Source organism: Crinia signifera, chromosome 5 (genome assembly GCF_055691185.1).
Source record: "Crinia signifera chromosome 5, ASM5569118v1, whole genome shotgun sequence".
In the NCBI taxonomy this organism is placed as follows: Eukaryota; Metazoa; Chordata; class Amphibia; order Anura; family Myobatrachidae; genus Crinia; species Crinia signifera.
Window position 1 is genome coordinate 209234527 of NC_139221.1, and position 22616 is coordinate 209257142.

Below are 22616 nucleotides of genomic sequence, written 5' to 3' on the forward strand. Positions count from 1 at the left end.
AATGTGTGTATATGCAAAGGGGTGTATTATTATGTGTGAGAGGAGTGTATTGACCGTTTGAGTACTAACGCTGCTGTGAGCGATCCTCAAAATATCCACTAAAAATGCCAGCATTGCTCACAGCAACTGTTCTTTTAGTATAAATAAATACAAATACGAGTTCAGTTAAATATTGCACCCCAGAAAAGAACAGTCTTGTGTTAGTGGCGCTGGCATTTCTAATGGAAATTTTGAGGATCTCTCGCCGCAACTTTGGCAATCAAAGGGCCAGATGTACTAAGCCCTGAAAAAGTGACAAAATCGAGACTGATAAACTACCAACCAATCAGCTCCTACCTGTTATTTTTTTTAAACAGTCTGTGACATGGAAGGCAGGAGCTGATTGGCTGGTAGTTTATCATTCTCTATTTTATCACTTTTTAAGCTTAGTACATCTGGCCCAAATGCTGCCCTTACATGCCCCGATACGGGCGTGCTTTCCGTGCTTAATTAGCATGGATCACATTGCATTGCATTGCCTGTGCACACGTTGTGCATGCAATGTGATGAAAACTAAGTACAAAAAGTATGTGCAAGCATATACTTTTTGTACTGTGCGATGAGGTGCCGCGGGAGCGCGCACCTCAAAGCACACATCTGGGCAGCCTGCATCGCAGCTTGTATGGGCTGCTAAAGAGTTAATGTGTGGGAGGCTGTATACATATTGGGAGGGATGTTCTAACATCCGCACCCCAGCTCCACCCCCCTTCATCGCTCATCGCATACATAATTATCGCATATGCTTTAAGATATGCGATAATTATGGCAAAGCACAGCTCTTGCATTAAGAGCTGTCCTTTGCGGTGAGTCAGTGGGTATCATCGAGTCCCAGAGGTTCCCCCTACCTCCCTTACCTGGCGTTACTGCTTCGCCGGGCTCTCCTCCTCCTTGCACCCGGAAGAGGATCATAGTGCAGGGAGGAGGAGGTCACAGGTCCAGGCAGCACAGCTCTGTGCTGCCCGAATAAAGGTGAGGGGGGTCGGTGTGGGGCGGCGGTGGGTCACGGTAAAAACCCTGATAATGAGTTTTTTTCCGCATTTTTAGTTTAGAGGATCTCCCCCTAGTCTGTGTTAACAAGTTTACAAGTACCAGGGGAGGGGTGTATATTACTGTATAACCGTTTTTGTACCTTTCACAACGGGTTTTTGTACCTTTCATAACGGGTTCAATGTGAAAGGTACAAAAACGGTTATTAACCAGTAATGTACCATTTAAAACATGCAATGTGAAAGGGGTAAAACTTGCTCTGACCCGGTTTCAAAAACCTGGTCAAAGCAGGTTTTGCAGTGTGAAAGCAGTGAAATTGTGTTGTCTATCATTACCTGGATGTTACAGCAAGGCATACATTTGGGAATATCTGTGCACAATGTTAACTGTAAATATTAACAACCCCAAGGAGTACCTAGTAGTAAATTTAGTACATTTATGATCATTGTGATTGCTTATTGAGACATTTTTTGTTTCCTATAACATTATAGCCACAGTAATTTTATAGTAGTATCACATCATTTTAAATAATCATAGACCATTGTGTAATTTTCTTTGTAAAGGACTGATAATATCTATGTTATTTGTATTACTAGTACTATGATTTGTTTCCTGACAGCTTCAGTGTAATGCTTTACGTTCAAGTTTAGCTCTTTAGTGACACCTAGTTTCAAAAGCCTAATATTACTTTTTACATTCTATGGCAGATATGATTTAGTTTAGTAGAAAACAGAATAATGCAAGTAGTGATCAATCAGCGAGTAACTAGTACAGAGGTTCTCAAACGTGGTCATCAAGGCACACTAATGGTTTTGTAGATACTCATGGCTGAGCACATATAGTTAAATCAAATTGATTGAAGTACTATGTAGTCATAGCCTTTACTAGACATTTTGGTGCCCTATGCCAGAAAGGGAACTGGTGTCTCCTCTCCCCCATATGTAAAATAGGGACAGGGGGAGGGGCATGGCCACAGAACAGTACCAGTTCACATTACACTGCACAGTATTTTCCATGCAGTAGTGCATGTTATCCACATTATACCTCACAGTTGTTATATACATGTTATACCATGTTATGCACATTATGCCTGATTAAGGGGCAGATTTATTAATCTTGGAGAAGAGATAAACTGGAGATAAAGTGGAGAAAAGGTAAAAGGAGATAAGCACCAGCCAATCAGCTGTGTTTGAAAAAGACAGTTGGGAGGTGATTGGCTGGTGCTTTATCTCCTTTTACCTTTTCTCCGCTTTATCCCCAGTTTATCTCTTCTCCAAGCTTAATAAATCTGCCCCTAAGTCACATTATGACAAGGTAGAGCGCCGATGTCCCACCCGCGGGCGGCAGTGTCCCGCGGTGTGGGGGGGCTGTTGGGAGTCCCCCCTGCCAGCTGCTAAGCAGCGGGGAATAAACGCTGTGCGCATGCGCACAGCGTCTATTCCCGCAGCCAGGGGACTGGGGGCATGGCTAGAGGCTCACAGAGCCTCTGGGTCATGCCCCCATAGCGGCAAAATAGGGGCGTGGCCTCTCGGAAGAGCCGCGAGTATAGGCCACGCCCCCAAATTAGGTCACACCCCCGAAAATTTCAACGCGACTCCGGCGCGCAGGAGCACTGTCCCGCCTCCAGAGCGTCAAAAGTTGGGAGGTATGATGTGTGTCTATGTCCAGAGCGCATATGGTCAGCTTACATTGTGTCCCTTATAAGTAGTAGCAGCGTTGAAGAGTCCAACCCTATTCTATAGCGGGAACACTTCTTCATCCACTATAGGAGAGGATGATAGAGGTGGATCACTCAGGATCACATGCTATATACCCAGTGGCATATTATTACTTCGTTTGGTCCTATATATAGAAATAAACTAGTGGTAATTTACCTCAGCTAATGAGTTTATCCAATTAGCCCTCATGCCGGCACTTATCATGAATGACAGGTGAAACAAAATCCACGATAAGCAGGTTTTTTCCCCAGTTGCGGCCTTGAAAACACATAGGTGTGTTACCTCTTGCAGATTTTGTTTTTGCATAATTTTTCCACTGGAAATGATGGGGTTTAATTAAATAGTATAGTCTGAAAATAATTGGTACTCGCAGAAATAAAATGGGGGTTTTTCATTCCCGAAAAATGTTTAGGGCTAATTTACCCCCCAGCCCACCCATATAGTGTTAATTAGAGCTAGCAGTCGAGGTTTTCATATATATATATATATATATATATATATATATATATATATATATATATATATATATATATCTAAAGAAATAGAAACAACGGGCGCTTCATAGTGCAGATAGTTTAAAAAGTAGGTCTTCTTTTATTTGACAACGGACAATATAAACGAAATGAATAACGTTACCAGAGTAGGCGGTCTCAGAATCACCGCAATAGTTGAGCATATGAAAAACCAAATAACGCTCGGCGTCCGGCACACAGGAGAGGTTACACTCCTTGCGACTCCAGCTGGTCTGATCCGACGCTGAGCCACGCCCCTACGCGTTTCGTCACGTGGACTTCGTCAGAGGGCTGGCCCAGCGTCGGTCAGAATCCTCTAATGTAGCCGGGTTGCTGTCAATCACAGCTAATCCCTGACATCGTCTCAGCTGAGACGTTTGGACACCCAACAAGCTGTAGGCGTATTACGTGTCTTTGCATATACATATATTGCGTCCACTTTGGCAATGATTTAAAACAAAGTTTAAAGCATATAAAATCAATAGCATATACATATGTTACATAAAAAGTATTATCCCATAAAAGAATACTTTAAAATGACAAAAGCATTTACATGGTCATCTCTCCATAATCACGGAGTTAAATGACAACGCTTCTCTTAAAGCAATATTACAGCACATACATAGTAGTCACAGTTTCTTTCAGAAAAAATATATAAATACACATAAACCAGAGAAATTCGTGTAAATTATTAAAAGAAGGGGGAAGAGAAATTTTTTTGAAAAATATTGGGGTATTTAAAAAGGGAAGAATTATTCAAAATTAATACGAATTACTAAAAATTATATGAGAGCCAGTGCAGAAAATCCAAGCAAGAAAGGTATATATCAGCAACAAGAAGCTTCACTATTGGAAGTATTTAAAGGATACACTTATCGGGTTTCATCATATGATTAGCATTACTTTTCATCCCAAAAAAGAAGCAATATCTATTCCCTCGTTCAACCCCTCAGGGTGAAGTGTATTTAGATTATATATCCAATAGGATTCTCTTTTACGGAGTAACTTTTCAAGATTTCCTCCCCTTACATCCACTTTCACTTGTTCTAAGCCCATAAAGCGCATTCCATCTGGTTTGCTATTTTGACAGGTAAGAAAATGTCGTGGGACACTATGGTTACTGATTTTATTTTTAATATTACGATAATGTTCGAGGATACGAATTTTTAGCATCCTCTTAGTCTGTCCCACGTATCTCTTACCATCAGACCAGCTGGAGTCGCAAGGAGTGTAACCTCTCCTGTGTGCCGGACGCCGAGCGTTATTTGGTTTTTCATATGCTCAACTATTGCGGTGATTCTGAGACCGCCTACTCTGGTAACGTTATTCATTTCGTTTATATTGTCCGTTGTCAAATAAAAGAAGACCTACTTTTTAAACTATCTGCACTATGAAGCGCCCGTTGTTTCTATTTCTTTAGACAAATTTACCTGGTGGATACAGGTGCCCTGAGGGGCTATAACGGAGCTGCTGGGTGACCAATACCTAAGTGCAACAATCAAAAAACACCTGAGATCGGTGGATTGGGACTCTGGGACTTGTAGTTCCACGGACATTTCTTCTCCTCATCCTTTTCAAGTATCAATATTGGAACTTTTTTGCGCTCAATCGAGTTTGTTTGTTTCTAATATATATATATATATATATATATATATATATATATATATGTATGTATATATGTATGTATGTATTGTAGATATTTGTCAACATGAGTGACATAATGGTAGTGCAGCAGTACAGTGGACTGGGATCACACTACTAGGGATGCCATAGGAGAGGATGTATCGTCATGTGCAATAGCAGTGAGGTTTATGGTCCCCTTCATCATGCTGTCATTTTCTCCTATGTTTTGAATATAATTTATGAAGGACAAAGTTGGCTTCTACTCCTATTACTTCACATACATCTACAGCTTGATATCTGTCATGTAATAAAGAAAGGCACATTTTGCCAGTCCCATGGGTTTAGTAAATGCCCTGTGTCTTTTTTGCAGCTTTAGAGAGATGCTGTCCTACACCTTGACGGCGTTTGTTGAGTTGATGGATCATGGCATTGTATCATGGGACACTTTCTCCGTTGCCTTCATTAAAAAAGTGAGTATTGTCTTAATGTGTAGAATAGTAATGCCTAATGTTTAAACTCCTTATGTCAGCATTTTATACAAGCAGATTATCTAGTTGTGTAAATATTGTAGAAAAATGATGTTAATTATTGTGTTATACAGTAATAAAACTTCATTGAATGAATTATATAGGTTGCTATAGAAACTTCAGATACACTGTGCATCTTCATGTCTTGTTATACTATCGGCCAGATGCACTACGCTTCAAAAGTGATAAAAAGGAGAGTGATAAACAACCAGCCAATCAGCTCTTGACTGCCATTTTTCAAACACGGTCTGTGACATGGCAGGTGGGAGCTGATTGGTTTGTTGTTTATCACTCTCCATTTTATCACTTTTGAAGCTTAGTGCATCTGGCCCATTGTATAAACTTTACTAGACTGCCATATGTGTCTATAGTTGCTGATCACTACCTCCATGTCTGTTATCTTCCATTCTGGCAGTGACAAAAACTCCTGACAGCTGCCTGATTATATTTCCATCCTTGAAAAATCGTTTGTGTTGTGGAACGCTTTTCAAAAAATGTATATGAACACATATTAAAGTAGTAATTCAATACCAGGGAAACCCCTCAGAGCTGCTTTACGTCCCCTATATGCAATACTTATGTGTTCTGACGCCACCATTGCCTCCCTTGGTCATAGGGAAAATGGGATACACATGTCTTTGATTACTGATTATAACATCCTTTTGAGTGGCCTATTTGATAGAAAGGTCAGTTACAGCTCCAGGGGAGCAAAATGTTGAAACTTTTACTGCACTACATGCATCAGCTGGAAAGTTTGTTTTTGTTCATCTTGCAATTCAATACCTTTCAGAGTTACTTGTATACTCTGCTTGTGTGCTATGCTTTTTTTTATTACATTTACTGTACCTTTGGCATACAACTCTTCTTGATCAGAACAAGTTGCTATTATTTTATTAACAAAACAAATCTTTATCGTTGCTAGATTGCCAGCTTTGTGAACAAGTCTGGGATGGATGTTTCCATTTTACAACGGTCACTAGCAATCCTTGAGTCCATGGTTTTAAACAGTCATGATCTATATCAGAAGGTTGCACAGGAGATCACTATTGGCCAATTAATTCCACATCTTCAAGGGTAAACGGGTCTCATGGTTGTTATGGCATTTACTGTATATACAGACCTCTTTTATACGAAGTAATCTATGTACTACATGTTAAAAAAACCACTGTATTCAACATTGAAAAAGTTTGTGTAAAAGAAACCGTTTTCTGTGATCAGAATGAAAACTTTAGAGGGAGACGTATCTAGTGTTATTTGTCTATAAGTGTGTGAGTATTTCAAGTATTAAAGAGTAAATTTATTTTTCTGCCCATTCAAATAGGAAGCCTGCCTTTTACTCTGAACACCATAAATAAGCCATACCTTTGTGTTGTACACTATACGAGTCGGTGACATGAAAGAACTCTAGGTCCACAGACTACCATATATTAGTGACTCACTTCCCACAAATCTATCAGTGTTTTATTATCATTTTTTGTCTTAAATGATTGTGGACAGATGGATGTACGGTTTTAAGAGCGGCTGCAAGTTTGAATACTATTAAACAATCAGTAAATATTTTTAATGTGCTAATTATACTAGATTTACTTTAAACGTCATCCTGGCTTCCGACAAAAGACTTGTACTAGAACCGCGGAAGGCTCAAGTTGCCGATGCCGGAATGCAGAAAGCCGGCATCACGAATGGTGATTGTACAGACAAGTTAGGATCAGGCTGGGGATGAGATAGTTAGGTATAGACACTAGTGAGGGGACTTAGGGGTAGGCTGCGGGTAGTGGGGTTTGGTTTAGGCGGCAGAGTGTAGGGGGTAGAGTTAAGTAGCGGGGAGAGGTAGGGGTTAGGCTATAAGAAGGGAGGGCTAAAGAGGAGGGGGATTCCCACCTTCAGTACGCTGGCGTCTGTATATTGATTGCCCGTCCTCTGTATTTATTCCCGTTGCAATATTTATTTATAATGTACATTTCTATTTCACCATTGACATAGTTTTTGTCATGCTTTGAATTTCATTATATTAAAATGCAATATTTAATTAAAACAAACAATAATGATATATAATTTTATTTCCTTTTGCCTCAAGGACAGATCAAGAGATTCAGACATACACCATTGCAGTAATCAATGCACTTTTTCTAAAAGCCCCGGATGATATTAGACAGGTGTGTATTCATACAATGGCAATTGTAAAACACTGTGTTATTTGTAATAGGTACACACAAAATACCTTAGAATTATGTTTTTTCTTCTGGGTCAGGTTGGTAAATAGAAGGTCTATAAATGTATTGCATATTCTGCTTCTGAATTTGACTGATAAATATTACCGAAATGCATCAACTTTCTCTAACTATTAGTTACCAGCCCATCAGAATGATGGAACAACATAACAGTGGGCAGCTGTGCAACACTTCAATTGCTCAATGGGCCCCATCTATTGGCCTCTGGCGCACACAACACTTGAAATCCCCTCTTAGAGGTGAGGATCAGTAGTAGCCCCTTTATTATATAGGATCATTTCATCCGCAGTTTTTCTGTAATGTACCACAGAACAACCGTATTTTTTATTTATTCGGACTAATGAAAAAGAGTCTGACTGGCTGCAATCACGTTTGTGCCATACTATCAAATAAATCATTGTTTATTGCTGGTGAGTCAAATAAAAGAAGTTCTTATGCTAATACAAGCATTTGCATTTTCACAATGGAGCCTGTGTACGGATTTCATGAATAGATAGTCCTTGTATATAAATATTTCAGGGGCAACAATAACACACTTTCAGGAAATGCAGAGAGTTTCTCTGTGCCATGTCACTGTTTTTGAGAAGTTCAACTGAACATTGCTATTATTATTATTATTACATTCTAATTATTATTATTACATTTTAATTATAAAGCGCCACAAATGGTTGGCAGAGCCTATCATAGGGCACAAAATTAATACAGGGTACCCAGGACTAAACCTAACAGTAACTGAAGAACAAAAGCAGGGCACAGGTAGCAGCACAGTTCTTAGTACACACAGCTGAGATGTAGGGAAGCAGAGGAGCAGTCTGCATGTCAGCAGGGGTAAGTAGTCAGTGGTAGAAATGAATAACACAAGTGAGAAAAGATGCGGGTATAGATGGTAGATTGGTAAGAGAGCTCAGAGAACAGGAGGGAAGAGGGCCCTGCTCCAAGGAGCTTACAGTCAAGAGGGATGGGGAGAACTGTTACTGCTTCTTCTCTTATTCTGTAAACAAGGTGGCTGTTTTTAGAGTGTAAATTTATGTGTTAAGAGTTAGTAAATCTCAGTGGTAACACTCCAGTACCAGCTTCTGTGGAAATTGTATTCAAATATAGCATCCTATAACTATTTATTTTCAATTTGAATTCACACAAAGCCTGTAGGTGTTTGTGGATTCTGGGACCCATCCTGCTTCATCCTCGCCCCCCAAATCACTGTGTGCCATCCTGTTAAAGGCTGTAGTAAATTTGTCTTTGTTTTATAATTATTATAATTCATTGAATTATATGATGCACGTTTCAGCAATTTCATATACCGATGAAGCCACTCTCATTGTGGCTTTGTTACTGTGCAGGGGCAACAAGTATGCCACTATGTATCTGCATGCAGGCATGTGCGTGCGTCATTGTTGCAACCTCAGCCCATTAGGATTACATTAGCCAGCAGCCTGGTGTCCTGGGTCACGGGTGCTGCTACATCTGTGCAGAACACAGATACAAATACAGGAAGATATCCCTAAGCTGAACATTTAGCCCTTATTAATGAAGTGCGGTAATGATGTAGAGCAAATGGTCCAATGGTCAACGTTCCTGCATAGCAGCAACATTTGCTATAGAGTCACCCATTCATTTTGTTTTCTCTGTGTAAACTGAATGTAGGTTTGTATCACTTCAATATTATGTTCGGTTGTATTACATAGAGTATAATTCCAACTCCCCCCAGTTCTATATGAAGTATTATACAGTATCATATGTAATTTAATCTATCTTTCTAATATATTTTATTTTAAACCAAAAAGAATAATGTATGCTACTGTCTGTACAGCCGCACACAGGAATATGGGGGCTTACAAACTAAGCTTTGGAGAAGGATAAATTATCAGCCAATCAGCTCCTAACTGCCATGCTACAGGCTGTGTTGGAAAAATAACAGGAGCTAATTGATTTGTTGTTTATCTCTCTACTTTATCTCTCTCCATGGCTTAGTGCAGTATGTATGCCCCATGGTCAGTGAGTGCCTCCTTTTTATAGTGAATGCGAGGAGCACTGTAACATTACTTAATGAGGAGGAGAATCATGGGAGCATTTTGGGTAATAAGGATGTAGATTGTAAGTACTGATACTAATTCCAGGAAGAGGATCCCTACTACAGTAATCCCCATGCATTCTGAATAATCTTTCCCATAATTCATCTGTTCGTAAAGGCCATTAAATCAGAATACTAATTTGTTTGGTTTCCTTGGATGATTTAAGCCTTGTAATGTCTCCTCCTAATGCTGCACTTGGCTGTGATCCTCTAAGCATTACATAGAAGACAGCATTGACATCATTGATTATCCTCTGAGTGTGAGTCTACTAACTATTTATTAATGGTGTTTACAATTATTGGTGCATTTCTGTACATGTGCTATGTGTATGTGTGTGATTTAGGTCTATCTGGGCAATAACATAACCAATGAATAGCATGCTTCCTTTTTGTGATCATAATTATTACTTTGGTTATAAAACCTAATGGGCCCCACACATGGGGCAACATTCAGGTATTTTCTGAGCGATTTGACTAAATTGCTTAGGAAGTGCCTGAAACCGCATGTACTGTAAATCGCTATGTGTGTGTAGACCACACAGTAATTTAAATGCGCGGGCCCGCCAGTCTGAATCCGGTTACAATTAATAACCTGCACACAGGGTATTAATCGGTCGGGGCCAGTGTTCTCAACGGAGAACACTGACCCCGACGAGCCAATGAGCTACTTCCCTTAAGTTGGCCATACACCAGACAGACCTTCCTCCAAACATGGAATGGATGGGAGCAAATGACATTTGACCATTTGCTCCCAAACACTGCAAAGTGGGCTAAAACAATTGTTCATACAAGTTGGTCATATTGGTTTGCTTTAAGTTTTTGTCTTTTTTTTCAGGGTTTGGGAGCCAACAAGTTGTGTGTTTTGTAGGAAACTTGATCTGGTGTATGTCCAGCTTTTGGTCTGTCTCTGGGACTGTTCCCTGAGGGAGCATTGTCCACTGAAATCATGTGATTTTATAAATGGCTTGCAGAATTGTATAACAAGTAAAACAAAAGATGGCTGCTTTTACAACCTTTTTTTTTTTGTCTCCATACATACCCACATTACCATAACCTTTTTCTGTGTCAATATAGATGTTTAAAAATTGGTTATTTTAACACTTGTCATAAGTACATAAAGAAGCATCATTTCTGGATTCCAACTTAGATTTAAAAAGCAATTTTCTGTAATATAATGTTTTTTTTTTGTGTTCACAACAGGAAATGGCAAACATATTGGCACAAAAGCAGCTGCGCTCTATTATACTCTCGGTAAGTAGTATCTATATTATAAACTAATTTTTTTCAGTGATAAAACCACAAAAAACTCCATATAGAGTGGCTCAGGTGAGTGCTGAGTGGCTGCATGCTGTGTTTGCATCATGGACAATCAGACGTGATAGTGGAGGGAGTCAGGAGCCTAGATGCAAAAAAAAACCCTTACAAATTAATGGGAAGCCACTGATAGATTGAGAGCTCTCTCAGTCAATCAGCAGCTTCCCATTTGGGCATCCACTGAAAGAGCTCTCAGCCAATCAGTGGCTGCCTATTCATTTGTATGGCGTTTATTTTTGTTTTTAAATTCGCCTGCCACCCTACTCCCCGCACCTGCCTCTGTGAAATTCCCTCGCCAGCTCGCGGGATCCCCTGCCCACCTCTCTGCACCCCCCGCCACCTATCTGCATCCCCCCGCTGCCTCTTTGTGTGCTCCCTCAGTCTCCCAGTGTCCCCTCGACCTGCTCTGGGCTGCTCCCAGTGTCCCCTCGCCCTGCTCTCGGTGGGCTGCACATAAGATTTATCTTATATGCAGCCCCTCTGACTCTATGTCAAGCACATGGTCGGACAGAATGTCAAACACATGAGATTTGGTCCAATTTATCGGCCGATCCGTCGGAATCCGACCAAATCTCATTAGTGCATGGGGGCCTTAACTGAAAGACCCTTTTTTTATTTCCAGCATGTCATCAGAGCACAGAAAGCAATTAACAATGAGATGGCGCACCAGCTGTATGTACTACAAGTGCTGACTTTCAATCTGTTGGAAGATAGAATGATGACTAAAATGGATCCTCAGGACCAAGTAAGCAATTGTGTACTGTCTTCGGCTATTGTTAGCAATATGGTTTAATTGTTCTATGATCAATTGTAAATATTTAATGGGACTTTAGTTAGCTGTGTTAATGGATTTTAGGGGTTATCAAGGCTTAATGCAACTTAGCAGAGCCGCCCATAAAGTGCCATACTGCTGTTAAGCGCACACCCCCCCCCCCCAGGCCGCTTAACAGCAGTGTAGGTCCTGGACCAAGCAATGCATTTGGGGACCCTCCACACCCATTCATGGGGAAAAAAAGTAGAAAAAAATCATAAGACACTCTCCTATGGTCCCATGCCATCTCCTACACTGGCTTTCATACAGTGAATGGATGTCAGCACTCTGGTTGGTGGATCCACCGATCACCAGGATGTCAGCCAGAAGCAGAAGCAGGTGGCTATGGAAAGCCATCCACACCGCTGCTCAATACTGTAATATATATAATAATATAAAGGTGTCCACCTCCACTCTGCATATATACACAGTAAATGCTCTGAACAGGCAAACTGGTTATGAGGATATAATGAACAATATGAAAGTACTGATGTGTCTGAGCCATGTATTAGGGACTCTTTCAGAGAGTGATATTTGCAGCAGTTTACTGAAGTTTTGTTTTTATCTTGACCTTCCCATGAACAAATTCTTGATGAAGGTCATGAACTACTCTGTGGGTTCTCATTGTTACATAAATCTCCTCCTCGCACTAGTAGTTATAGTATCTCTCTTTCATGCCTGGTTCTAGTGAATGTTTGTCTATGTAAGCCAGGGATGGGGAACCTTCGACCCTCCAGCTGTTGTTGAACTGCACATCCCAGGATGCCCTGCTCCACTTTTGCTATATGGCCATGCTAAAACTTTTGCACGGCTTGCTGGGATATGTAGTTCAACAACAGCTGGAGGGCCGAAGGTTCCCCATCCCTGATGTAAGCTCTAATTTTATAAGGTATATACTCTATGTACATAGAAACAAAATACATAAAAAAAATTTTGGAATCGAAGGATTCTCAGGATATGAAATCCAAAATTGATAATACTATACAACCCTATGCAAAACAGATTGTCTTTCCTACTTTATGTATCTTTGTATGCAGTACTTTATTCTGATTTTCATAAACATGTTTCCTTTTAGAATAAAAAAAGCTATTGGGACTTGCTTCTAACATTTTCTTAGGTATCGATCCTATTACACCCAAAGGGAGCGAGTTGATGTTCGGGTGCCGCTTTACTGCTGAAAATACCACCCGAATTAAGCCAAACTCGCACCCTTCGCAGGACCGAGTTTGTTTAAAATTGCTCGCACCCCTATGGAGGTGCGAGCACTTTTAAGTGAATTCTGTACTGCGGAAAAGTGCGCCTGGTGCCATGATGATTCACAACCGCGAATCATCTACAATCTTCGGGAGTAATAGGATCGACTTCTTAAGGTGCCCACACACTAGACGATTTTTGGGCCGATTGGCCGATTTCCGATAAATCGGCCGATATATCGTACGATATTTACCGATAATCGGTTGAAAATCGGCCGATATCGGTCCGATGCGCGCTCCCGTGGATCTTTAGCTGAATCTTCTGATCTTACGTGCTGCACGAAAGATCAGAAGATTTAACAAAAGATCCATAGGAATGCACACGGGATCTTAAGAAAAATCTTTGGTAAAGATGTGCGCTTGCCTGAAATCTTTCGTCCATGACGGACAAAAGATTTGAAGGCTAATTTATGCGCACATCTTACGATCACAGATCTTTCTAGTGTGTGGGCACCTTTAGTGTGTGAAGACAACTCCTGGGGGTAAATTTAATAGGATTAGAGATTCAGAAAGTGATGGATTTGGTAAGAAATCTCCAGATCTTTTTCAATCATTTATACTTCACAATCAAACTGGTTTGCACTGTAAATGATTGCTGGTTTAAAAAACAAAACAAAAAAAAAACCTGGAGATTTCTTGCCAAATCTCGCAACTTTCTGAATCTCTCATCCTATTAAATTCCACCCCTGGTCCCTTCAGTGGACAGATTGTGGGGAAAAGAGCCATCCTATTTTTCTATATTATATTGGTAGAAAGCGATGTCGTTTTTCAATGATGCCAAAGTCCACCTGCTGGCTTATTAGATCATTACAATCATATTGATATTGCTGGCATTGCAGCTCCTATTTTATGCAGGGTTGCCGAATTTATAATTCTCCTCTCCGGGAGAAGCCCGGAGAGGAGAGTTTCAGGGGGCGAGGCTTAAGTGTGATGTCACTAAGCCCCGTCCCCATAATGACAAACTGCCGAATTCACGGATCTCCGTGGAGGGGGCGGGGCTAAAATGACGCAATTGTGTCATTTTAGCTCTGCTCCCTCCTCTGAGATCCGAGGTTTGCGGCATTTTAATGCAGCGATCCGGGGAGCAGGGGGGGCCCCCCCTGAATCCGGGAGGGTTGCACCCTTCCGGGGGGCCGGTAGGGGGTCCCGATTTTCGGGAGACTCCCGGCCATTCCGGGAGAGTCGGCAACCCTGATTTATGTTACAGGTTGTGTTTAAAAAATGACAGTCAGGATCTGATTGGTTGGTACTCTCTCACATTTGTATCTTTTATCAAGCTTTGATAAATGCCACCCTAAAATTACGAAACTAATTGTGCTGGGATCTTGATAAAGACTCTGCCATTTGCTTATCATATACATGTTTCATTCTGTTTTACTGGTTCATAAATAGTCCTTGCTGTAGTGTACAAAGGTACCTGAACTGTGTCTCTTTTTGTCTCAACTAATGCTGCTATGTCCTCAGGTGTACATGTAATTGATTACAAATGATCTTTTAGAACATACTATGGCCTCTAGTGAAATGAACTTGTATTACATTACTATCTGTTCATCTCACAGGCCCAGAGGGATATTATCTTTGAACTGCGCAGAATTGCATTTGATGTAGAACCAGACCAGAACAACCTTGGTGGCAGCATTGAAAAAAGGAAATCAATGTACACCAGGGACTATAAGAAGCTGGGATTCACTGTAAGTACAGTATGCCTGTAACATTCCATTGTATAACTCTAAATGGTTCAGTCTTACTTAACTAGGGTGTGTATATATATGTGTGTGTGTGTGTATGTATATATGTATGTGTGTGTGTGTGTATATATATATATATATGGCAAAATTAACAGTGCAAAACAATCAGTGTGTGTGTGTGTGTGTGTAATATATATATATATATATATATCTCTCATACACAAACTTACAAATACGTACACACACATACTGCGTTACATATACGCATATATACGCACAGCAGACACGCACACAAAATAAATGGTATTTACACAAGTGCTAAAGAAAGGAGGAGGCTGACATGTGAGCAGCGCTGCTGATGTTCAACATACACAGTAGTGGCTCCCAAGAAATTCTGTGCAAAAATCTCTGCCGATTAGCGCTTCCTGAGAAGTGAGCATCTCGGATCATACCAGTCCATAGATAGGGTTGTCTCCATCTCTGGTAGAGGTTCTGGGTACTCCCACCCCCCACTGCCTGTGCTCATAATCCAACTATCCATAACAACTTATTTTATTGTATGCATTGGAAATAAGTTTATATATTCCACAGGGATGAGATGATACAAGCCCTGGTTACGGTGGTCATAAGAAAGTGATTACAAGCACAATGATTTATGTGTGTCCAACTGTTAGTAAAACTACCAAACCTGACAAAATAGTCATGCTTTTTAAAGAAAACAAGGTCAGATTCATAGGCAAAGCCATATGATATGTCCATTTCTTTCAGTCAGTAACATAGAAACAAAGGCTATAGTTGTTCATTTTGACTGTAGGCGAGAGAAACTCTTCTGCTTGTTCTAGCAACTTAAGCTGTGCTGCCTTTCTCAGATGGGGTTCTCCCTGGCTTAGCCCAATGTGATATATTACGGGAAAGTACCACAGTAACATAAGAATATCAAAATATAACTCTTCATATGTAAGCTGTAGAAATGGCTACGCTAGTAAAACAGCTAATTGCCAGCTGGACTGGGAAAGGGGCACCAGTTACTTTGGCGTTGCACAGAATGCGAACAGCTGAATATTTGAGAGAATTATAACTTATTTTTTTGTTTATTTGTGCTAAATTAGCTTAAGCTGTGACCACAATGCTATCTTGGTATTCTGTTTAAAGATAATTTTAGTAAACAAAAAAAAAAAAACCTTTATGTAAACTGGTGCAGAGGAAAATATTCCAGTTTTTGTGATGTAGTTTAGAAAATTGAAACAAAACCTCTGACTCGGTGCTTGTTTACAACCACATTCATGAATTCCCTAAAATGTATTAATGGGTATAAGCATCTTGTAGCACCATGTCCATTCTTTGGATGTGGTATGGTACAGTATGTCTGCATTGACTATTTCAACATTCACCATATAGGCCGTGATGAAATGTTAAATTGGGATGGGTTTTCAGTATCGCGCAGTGCCACAACACGCATCAGCACACCACACCAAGGCCCTTATTCAGATCGGTGCGGATATTCCCGCATTCTTACGGAGCGGTCCACACGCCACGGTGTTTTGCCGCATGCGGCCATCGTCCGTAGAAACGCCCACGTGTCCTCCGCATTCGGACGGACTCACTCGTTAAGAACAGGGCGTGTTTACGGACGACATACAAAGCATGCGTGTGCGGGAGAAACACTCCGATTCGGCACGGTATCACAGAGTATTACAGAGTATGCTCGGGAATACCGCATCCGAACGGGAGCCAAGCGGTGCTACCGCACGTAAGCGGAGTATTTCCGCCAAAAAACCCACTATGAACTATCTTCTGCAAAACATCACATGACCCACTTATTCAATTACCTAGCCTCATAAAAAACAGCTTATTTGGAATTGGAATCAATTAGATTCCAATATATCCTTACAAGCATGCCTAACACATGCATAGCCCACATTAACCCTTACAGCAATGTAAGTGCAATGGTTTCTATTACACCCTGTGTCAAACATTATAAACAATCTACACATATACTATGTAAAGTGCAAATAAAACCGACAACTGTGAACTTGCATAAACATTTTATTAACATATACATTTTTCAAAAGTGAAAAAAAAATAAATTAAAATTTAAAGCAGCTGGTCTTTCAAGTCCTGCAGGTCAGCTTGCAGGAGCCGGAGATGGTGCTCAACTCTCATGAGGGCCCCACGCACCCCCTCATCTGCCGGTGTGGTGTCATCTGTGGGCATGTCAAAGGGGCCAAAATTAGTCATGTTATTCATGCATACATTTCACATACTACGACATAAATTGCACAAATGCTAGGTGACATGTGTGTATATATATATATATATACAGATATATATCTATCTATGTAGACAGATAGAGACACACATAGATAAATATATATGACACATACATATATACATACATGCAAACTTATTTGCTACATAGTGTATTTTTGGCCCTCCACCCTTAACTCTGCAGAAGACATAACAGTCATATTGTTTCTTCGCAGTCACAACCCACCCATGACTAACCAATGACAAGCAGGTCATGGCCTCCGTCAATAAGAACTTGTCACAATCTGCTCACTCTAAGTTCAGTGATGGTTGGTGGCATGGGAGTTAGGCAAATGTCAGGAATGCACAATACACATCCTCAAAATCATAATTCTGTCTAAACCAAACTACAATTCTGTGAGGGACAAAAATAAATCAGAACTACAGGGGGGGTTTAGGTAGAGGAGGCTCCTGGGACACTGCCAACTTGTGACTCCATTCCAAGGTAGGCCGGCCCATACTCCATTTCTAGCATACATCCTACAGTTTATAAATATCATTCACCTAAAACATATATTCAGCTATATGATGGGACAGAATCTACGCTTGCAGCAGGTGAATTTAATTCACAAATGATCCACTCATCCCTTTACTCCAGGATCCTGTTTAACTACAACGGTTATGTGGCATTCAAAATGGAGCTCCAACCCATCCCACAAACCGGTGTAATTCAGAGGTGTCCTGGATGAAAGGGATGCCTTGGACACCCCATCTAACCCGTACCTGTATCTGTAGCTACCCACTTTGGGGTCTATATGAATAGGATGGGCCCAAAATTTTGTTATCAACACTGACACATAACAAATACCTGTACAATAACTTCATGAATGATGCATTATGTTAACATACCAATCTCCTGAGATTCCGGGGCCTGGCACGCCTCCTCCCCATCGTCATCGGACTCCTCCGGGGCAACCGTGGCCTCCTCAGACCCCTCCTCCTCCGCCTCCGCCACCGCCTCCTCCTCCTCCTCCTCCTCCTCCTCCTCCTCCTCCTCCTCCTCCTCCTCCTCCTCCTCCTCCTCCTCCTCAACCCACACCTCCTCCTCCGCAACCAACACCTCCTCCTCCGCAACCAACACCTCCTCCTCCTCCACCAACTCGGCTACAACATCCTCCTCCACCACCTCCTCACGCCCCTCCTCCTCCTCCACCACCATCTCCTCCTCCTCCACTTCCTCCTCCTCCACCATTGGCGGCACCTCCTCCTCCTGGTCTTGGCCCTCCTCCTGTGCCAGGGCTGCCTCCGCCTCTTCACGGGCCTGTTGTGCTTGGGCTCGTGCTGTGTGTTAGAAAAAAACATCATGGTCAATGTGGGGTCATTGGGGCACATGTAGTAATCCATAACAAGACATATATGGAAGGGTGATAATGATGGCAAACTATGCAGGAAAGTAGCTCCTTACTGTTAATGGATTCAAAATAGTGACATTTAAATTAGTATGTGATTGGTAGTAATTTGTTCACACATTACAACCCAGCCATTTATCACTGTGTAACACATATTACATCTGGCACATTGTATGCATCAGAATCCTCAATGCTATGGCATTACATATAAAAGCCACATGACTGCATGTTAACCAGGAAGAAGCACACATAACAGTCTATGGACTTTTAAACCCATGGACACCCAGTTATCATGAGACACATTTTATTGTTTATATATGCTATGTTGTAAGTGCGAAATTTCATAGCTAAAATACTCACATTCCGCAATTTCGCCCCTTAGTTGTGTCAGCAGCTGGGGCTGGCGCCTGCGGAGGTCGGACCACCGCCTCTCCAGCTGCCCGAGGGACCTACGCACCCGAGTGCGGGCGTAAATCCGGCGCCCTGCCGCAGCGTAAGCCCTCCGCTTATGGCGGTTGGTTATGAAGGGCCCCGCACGGCCCAGCCTTGTCTCCATGACGGAGACAAGAACTCGCAGCTCCTCATGCGTAAAGGGTTCTGCCCTCCGTGTCTCCGCCATGTTGACAATGGCATCTATCAACCAATCAGGTGGTGGCATTGGTTGATCACAGTTATTTGTGTTAATAACTTTATTGTTCATTTTTACATTAACAGCGTCTCTGCGCCAACACAAATGGTGACAAATTCGCATTCCTTCAAACCCGTAGTGTTGATGTATGGCAATGAACAAATCTGATATATATAAAACACAGTGTGTATGCACTTAGCAAATCCAATGACGCCTCGCTCCGCCAAGCAACGCGTGCTATAGCTTAGCAACGCATAGCTGTAGTTAGCATTATTTACTCTATGCATCTATGTGTATGCGTACATTTATGTGTAAAAGACACATACACACACTTGCAGGTATCCTGAGACCACCATTATCCAACAGCCCTGCCTGCCTGCCTGCCTGTCTGCCTGCCTGTCTGCCTGCCTGGCTGCTCCTTGAAATGTAGAAACATGTGAATAAATTCTAATATCATATATATAGATATATATATATATATATATATATATATATATATGCAAACAAATCAGACATCAACACATGATAAAATCCCAAACACATTACAGAAGAAATCAATGTACTCACCAGTCATCAGGGATAGTATCAACTACAAAAATGAAGATAGAACAAACACATAAGATCCCTTGTCCAAGGTCTAATAATTAGCACCTATATAGAACTTCCCCCAAAACTCTTCACATATGCTAAATATCTCCTATTTCTTTGCCATTAGGAGGGCAGGCTGGCTAATGTTGGTTTTGTAACACTGACAACTAACACACGGGACTTATTTGAAGGGGTGATTGTGACTAAAATGGGTGTGTTATGTCAACTCAATAACATGTACCTGAAGTATCTTTGCGCCACAGAGTCCCGCAGCTGGTATCCCCTCCGGCATTCAGGGGCGCGGGATGGGCGCATGGGCGGATCTTGCGGCTCAGATGGTACCTCCCACTCCTCAAAGGGTATCTCACGCCGCACAGCAATGTTATGCAAAAATACACACAGGCCCACGATCCTCGACACCATTTCAGGCGCATATTGCAAGTCACCACCAGTGCGGTGGAGCACTCTAAATCGACCTTTTAAAAGGCCAATTGAGCGCTCCACCACTTGCCTGGTGGCAACATGCGCCACATTGAATGCCTCCTGTGGGCCCGGTGCTGGGTAGCTGTACGGCGTAAGTAGCCAGGGCGTACATGGGTAACCGGAGTCACCCAGAACCCACGCATCACGGCCTTCCAGCTCTTGTAGTCTTTGCCATATCCCGGTTTGTCGGATGACATGCGAGTCATGGGCACTTCCGGGAAACTTCGAGTTGAAGGCGAGAATTTCCATGGATGGGCCACATACCACCATCACGTTCAGTGAGTGGAACAATTTGCGGTTCCTATATATCTTCTCACTTCGAGATGGAGGCACAAATGGTACATGGGTGCCATCCACAGCCCCTATCACATTAGGGAAGCCAGCAATTTGTTGGAAGGCGTGCTGGCTTCTGCGCAGGGTCTCGGGGGCAAATGTCATGGCCATGAAGTGCCCCTTGCGCCTGAACATGGCCGACGTCACACGCCTCAGGATTCGGCAGAAGGCCGGCTGAGATATTCCAGCAAGTACTGCCACTACTTGTTGGAACGATCCTGAGGCGCAGAAATGCAACACCGCCAGCAGCTGTGTGTGAGGCGGAATTGCTGTCGTGATCCCGTGTAGAGGTTCCAAATCGCTCTGAATTAGGTTGAGCAGATCCAGAATTACATTTGGGGGTAACCGGTACCTAGTAAGTACCTCATCATCGGGCATAGCAAACAGAGTCACCCGTGTGCGATAGATTCTAGCACGTCCTGGCCTCCTTGGGCGACGAGTGGGGAGAGCCGCAAGTGCCCTTACCCTCCTCTCCATGTAGCGCAGAATAGCTTCTGCAACCTATAAAGAAATGAACATAAATACTGATGCACCTATGCACATAATGGCCATATCCCACTACAAATTGATTTGTAGCCTTCAATACGTACAATAGATGGCCGCCCCGTGTAATCCCGCAGATCCATTTGACTCTCTAATGATGACACAATAATATGAACTCAATACACACCGCCCAAAACACACAGATAAAGGTGTCAGCATTTTTTGCCAACATCATGTACTATGAGACATTTCATCTATTGCTGGGACATGTTGTCCTGCAATAGATGAACCCACACAGGTTTAAGACCTGTGAGTGAAATAGTGAACATGTGACATGTTGCAATAATGATACACACACTTTGCTGGCCCAACAATCTGTAGGCAGTGAGGCAATGGTGCATACCTTCATACACTTACATAGTGAATGGATATCATATCTACAAGGAGCATGGAAGAGCTTACCTTAGACCCTGACAAGTGGTGATCTGGAGACAACTGATTCTACCAGCAACTCACTATTTATAGGGCTCTCACATGTGTTGTCTATAACAGTAGAGATGAGTATTGCCTGACTTGTGGCGTGGATTCTCTAAGGGAATGGGCTACTTTTAGCTTGCAATGAAACGCCATCATACGACAGTAGTCATGAATCAAATGTCATGTCATGCTAGCAAATAGCATGTGTATTGTGCAATAGTCCCAGGTGTATCCGAAGATTCTATGCAATGTTATCATTGGTGACCAGTATTTCATTTAGAACTTTCGCCAGGTTTTCAACAATGGAATTTCCGCCACCGTATGCGGCGCGAAAGAACAGCGACGTACGCTCACGCACGGAACGCAGCTGCCGCTGATGTCCGCCAAACAGGATACTCAAACAGTATAAAAAGGTGTATTACAGGGTGACAATGTTGTTGCTAACATGTCTGGCTCCCAACCAGAGTTAGACCCAGAGCTCCAGCAACTTTTTGCCAAGCTGGACTCCAGCACCACCTATGTGCCACTGCACATGCAGGCAGTGGGTAATGAGGAGGCTGCTGGCCCTTCTACAGCAGGCCAAGCTGCACATGACCATTCGACAGCAGAGCAACCAACACCTGGCCCTTCTGCAGCAGCCCAACCTGCAGCTGGCTCATCTGCAGCATCAGCAGATTTGTTTGGAACACAACCGGGGACTTCACAAGGTAGTACCATGGCCAGCACTTCAAGTGCAGCGACTGGTGCCAGGGGGCGTGGCCAGGGACGTAGCAAGGGGCGAGCCAGTGCAACAGCCGAACCACCAAAAAAAAACAAGGCATATGAAGCACAGGAGCTGGCCATCCTGGTTCCCCGAGCACGTGATTGGATAGAGTGCCCATCCGAGAAGCTGACACACACACGCCGATGGAAGATTTGGGAACAGATAACGGCAGAGATTAATGCAGTTGCGCCACAAGTTCGTGAGACGGACCATGTGAAGAAGAGGCAAGTTGTTTTGTCATACATGTGCCCAGTAATAGCCAAGTAATGATTTAATTGATGCTTATATGCATTTTGCAAATGGCACATGAGGTTGTTACGATACACATACATTATTGCCATGTTATTTCCTTGAGAGTCAGAGTAGGGTGATTGTGAATGTGTATTGTAACGGTTGATATCATAGTTGCATGTAATATTATATATGGGACA

General features: G+C 42.2%; 1 protein-coding gene across 3 annotated transcripts in view; it reads left to right on the forward strand.

Annotated features, from left to right (window-relative positions):
• Nucleotides 1-22616, forward strand: part of ELMO1 (engulfment and cell motility 1) — a 466589-nt gene that overhangs the window by 117998 nt on the left and 325975 nt on the right. For 2 of the 3 annotated variants that reach the window (XM_083188475.1, XM_083188476.1), the window contains exons 8-14: nt 5250-5349; nt 6329-6480; nt 7484-7562; nt 9924-9968; nt 10909-10959; nt 11645-11767; nt 14646-14777. In XM_083188475.1, the coding sequence (XP_083044601.1) occupies nt 5250-5349; nt 6329-6480; nt 7484-7562; nt 9924-9968; nt 10909-10959; nt 11645-11767; nt 14646-14777 (682 nt within the window). The remainder of the gene's footprint in view (nt 1-5249; nt 5350-6328; nt 6481-7483; nt 7563-9923; nt 9969-10908; nt 10960-11644; nt 11768-14645; nt 14778-22616) is intronic. The other variant, XM_083188477.1, reaches the window with a different exon arrangement.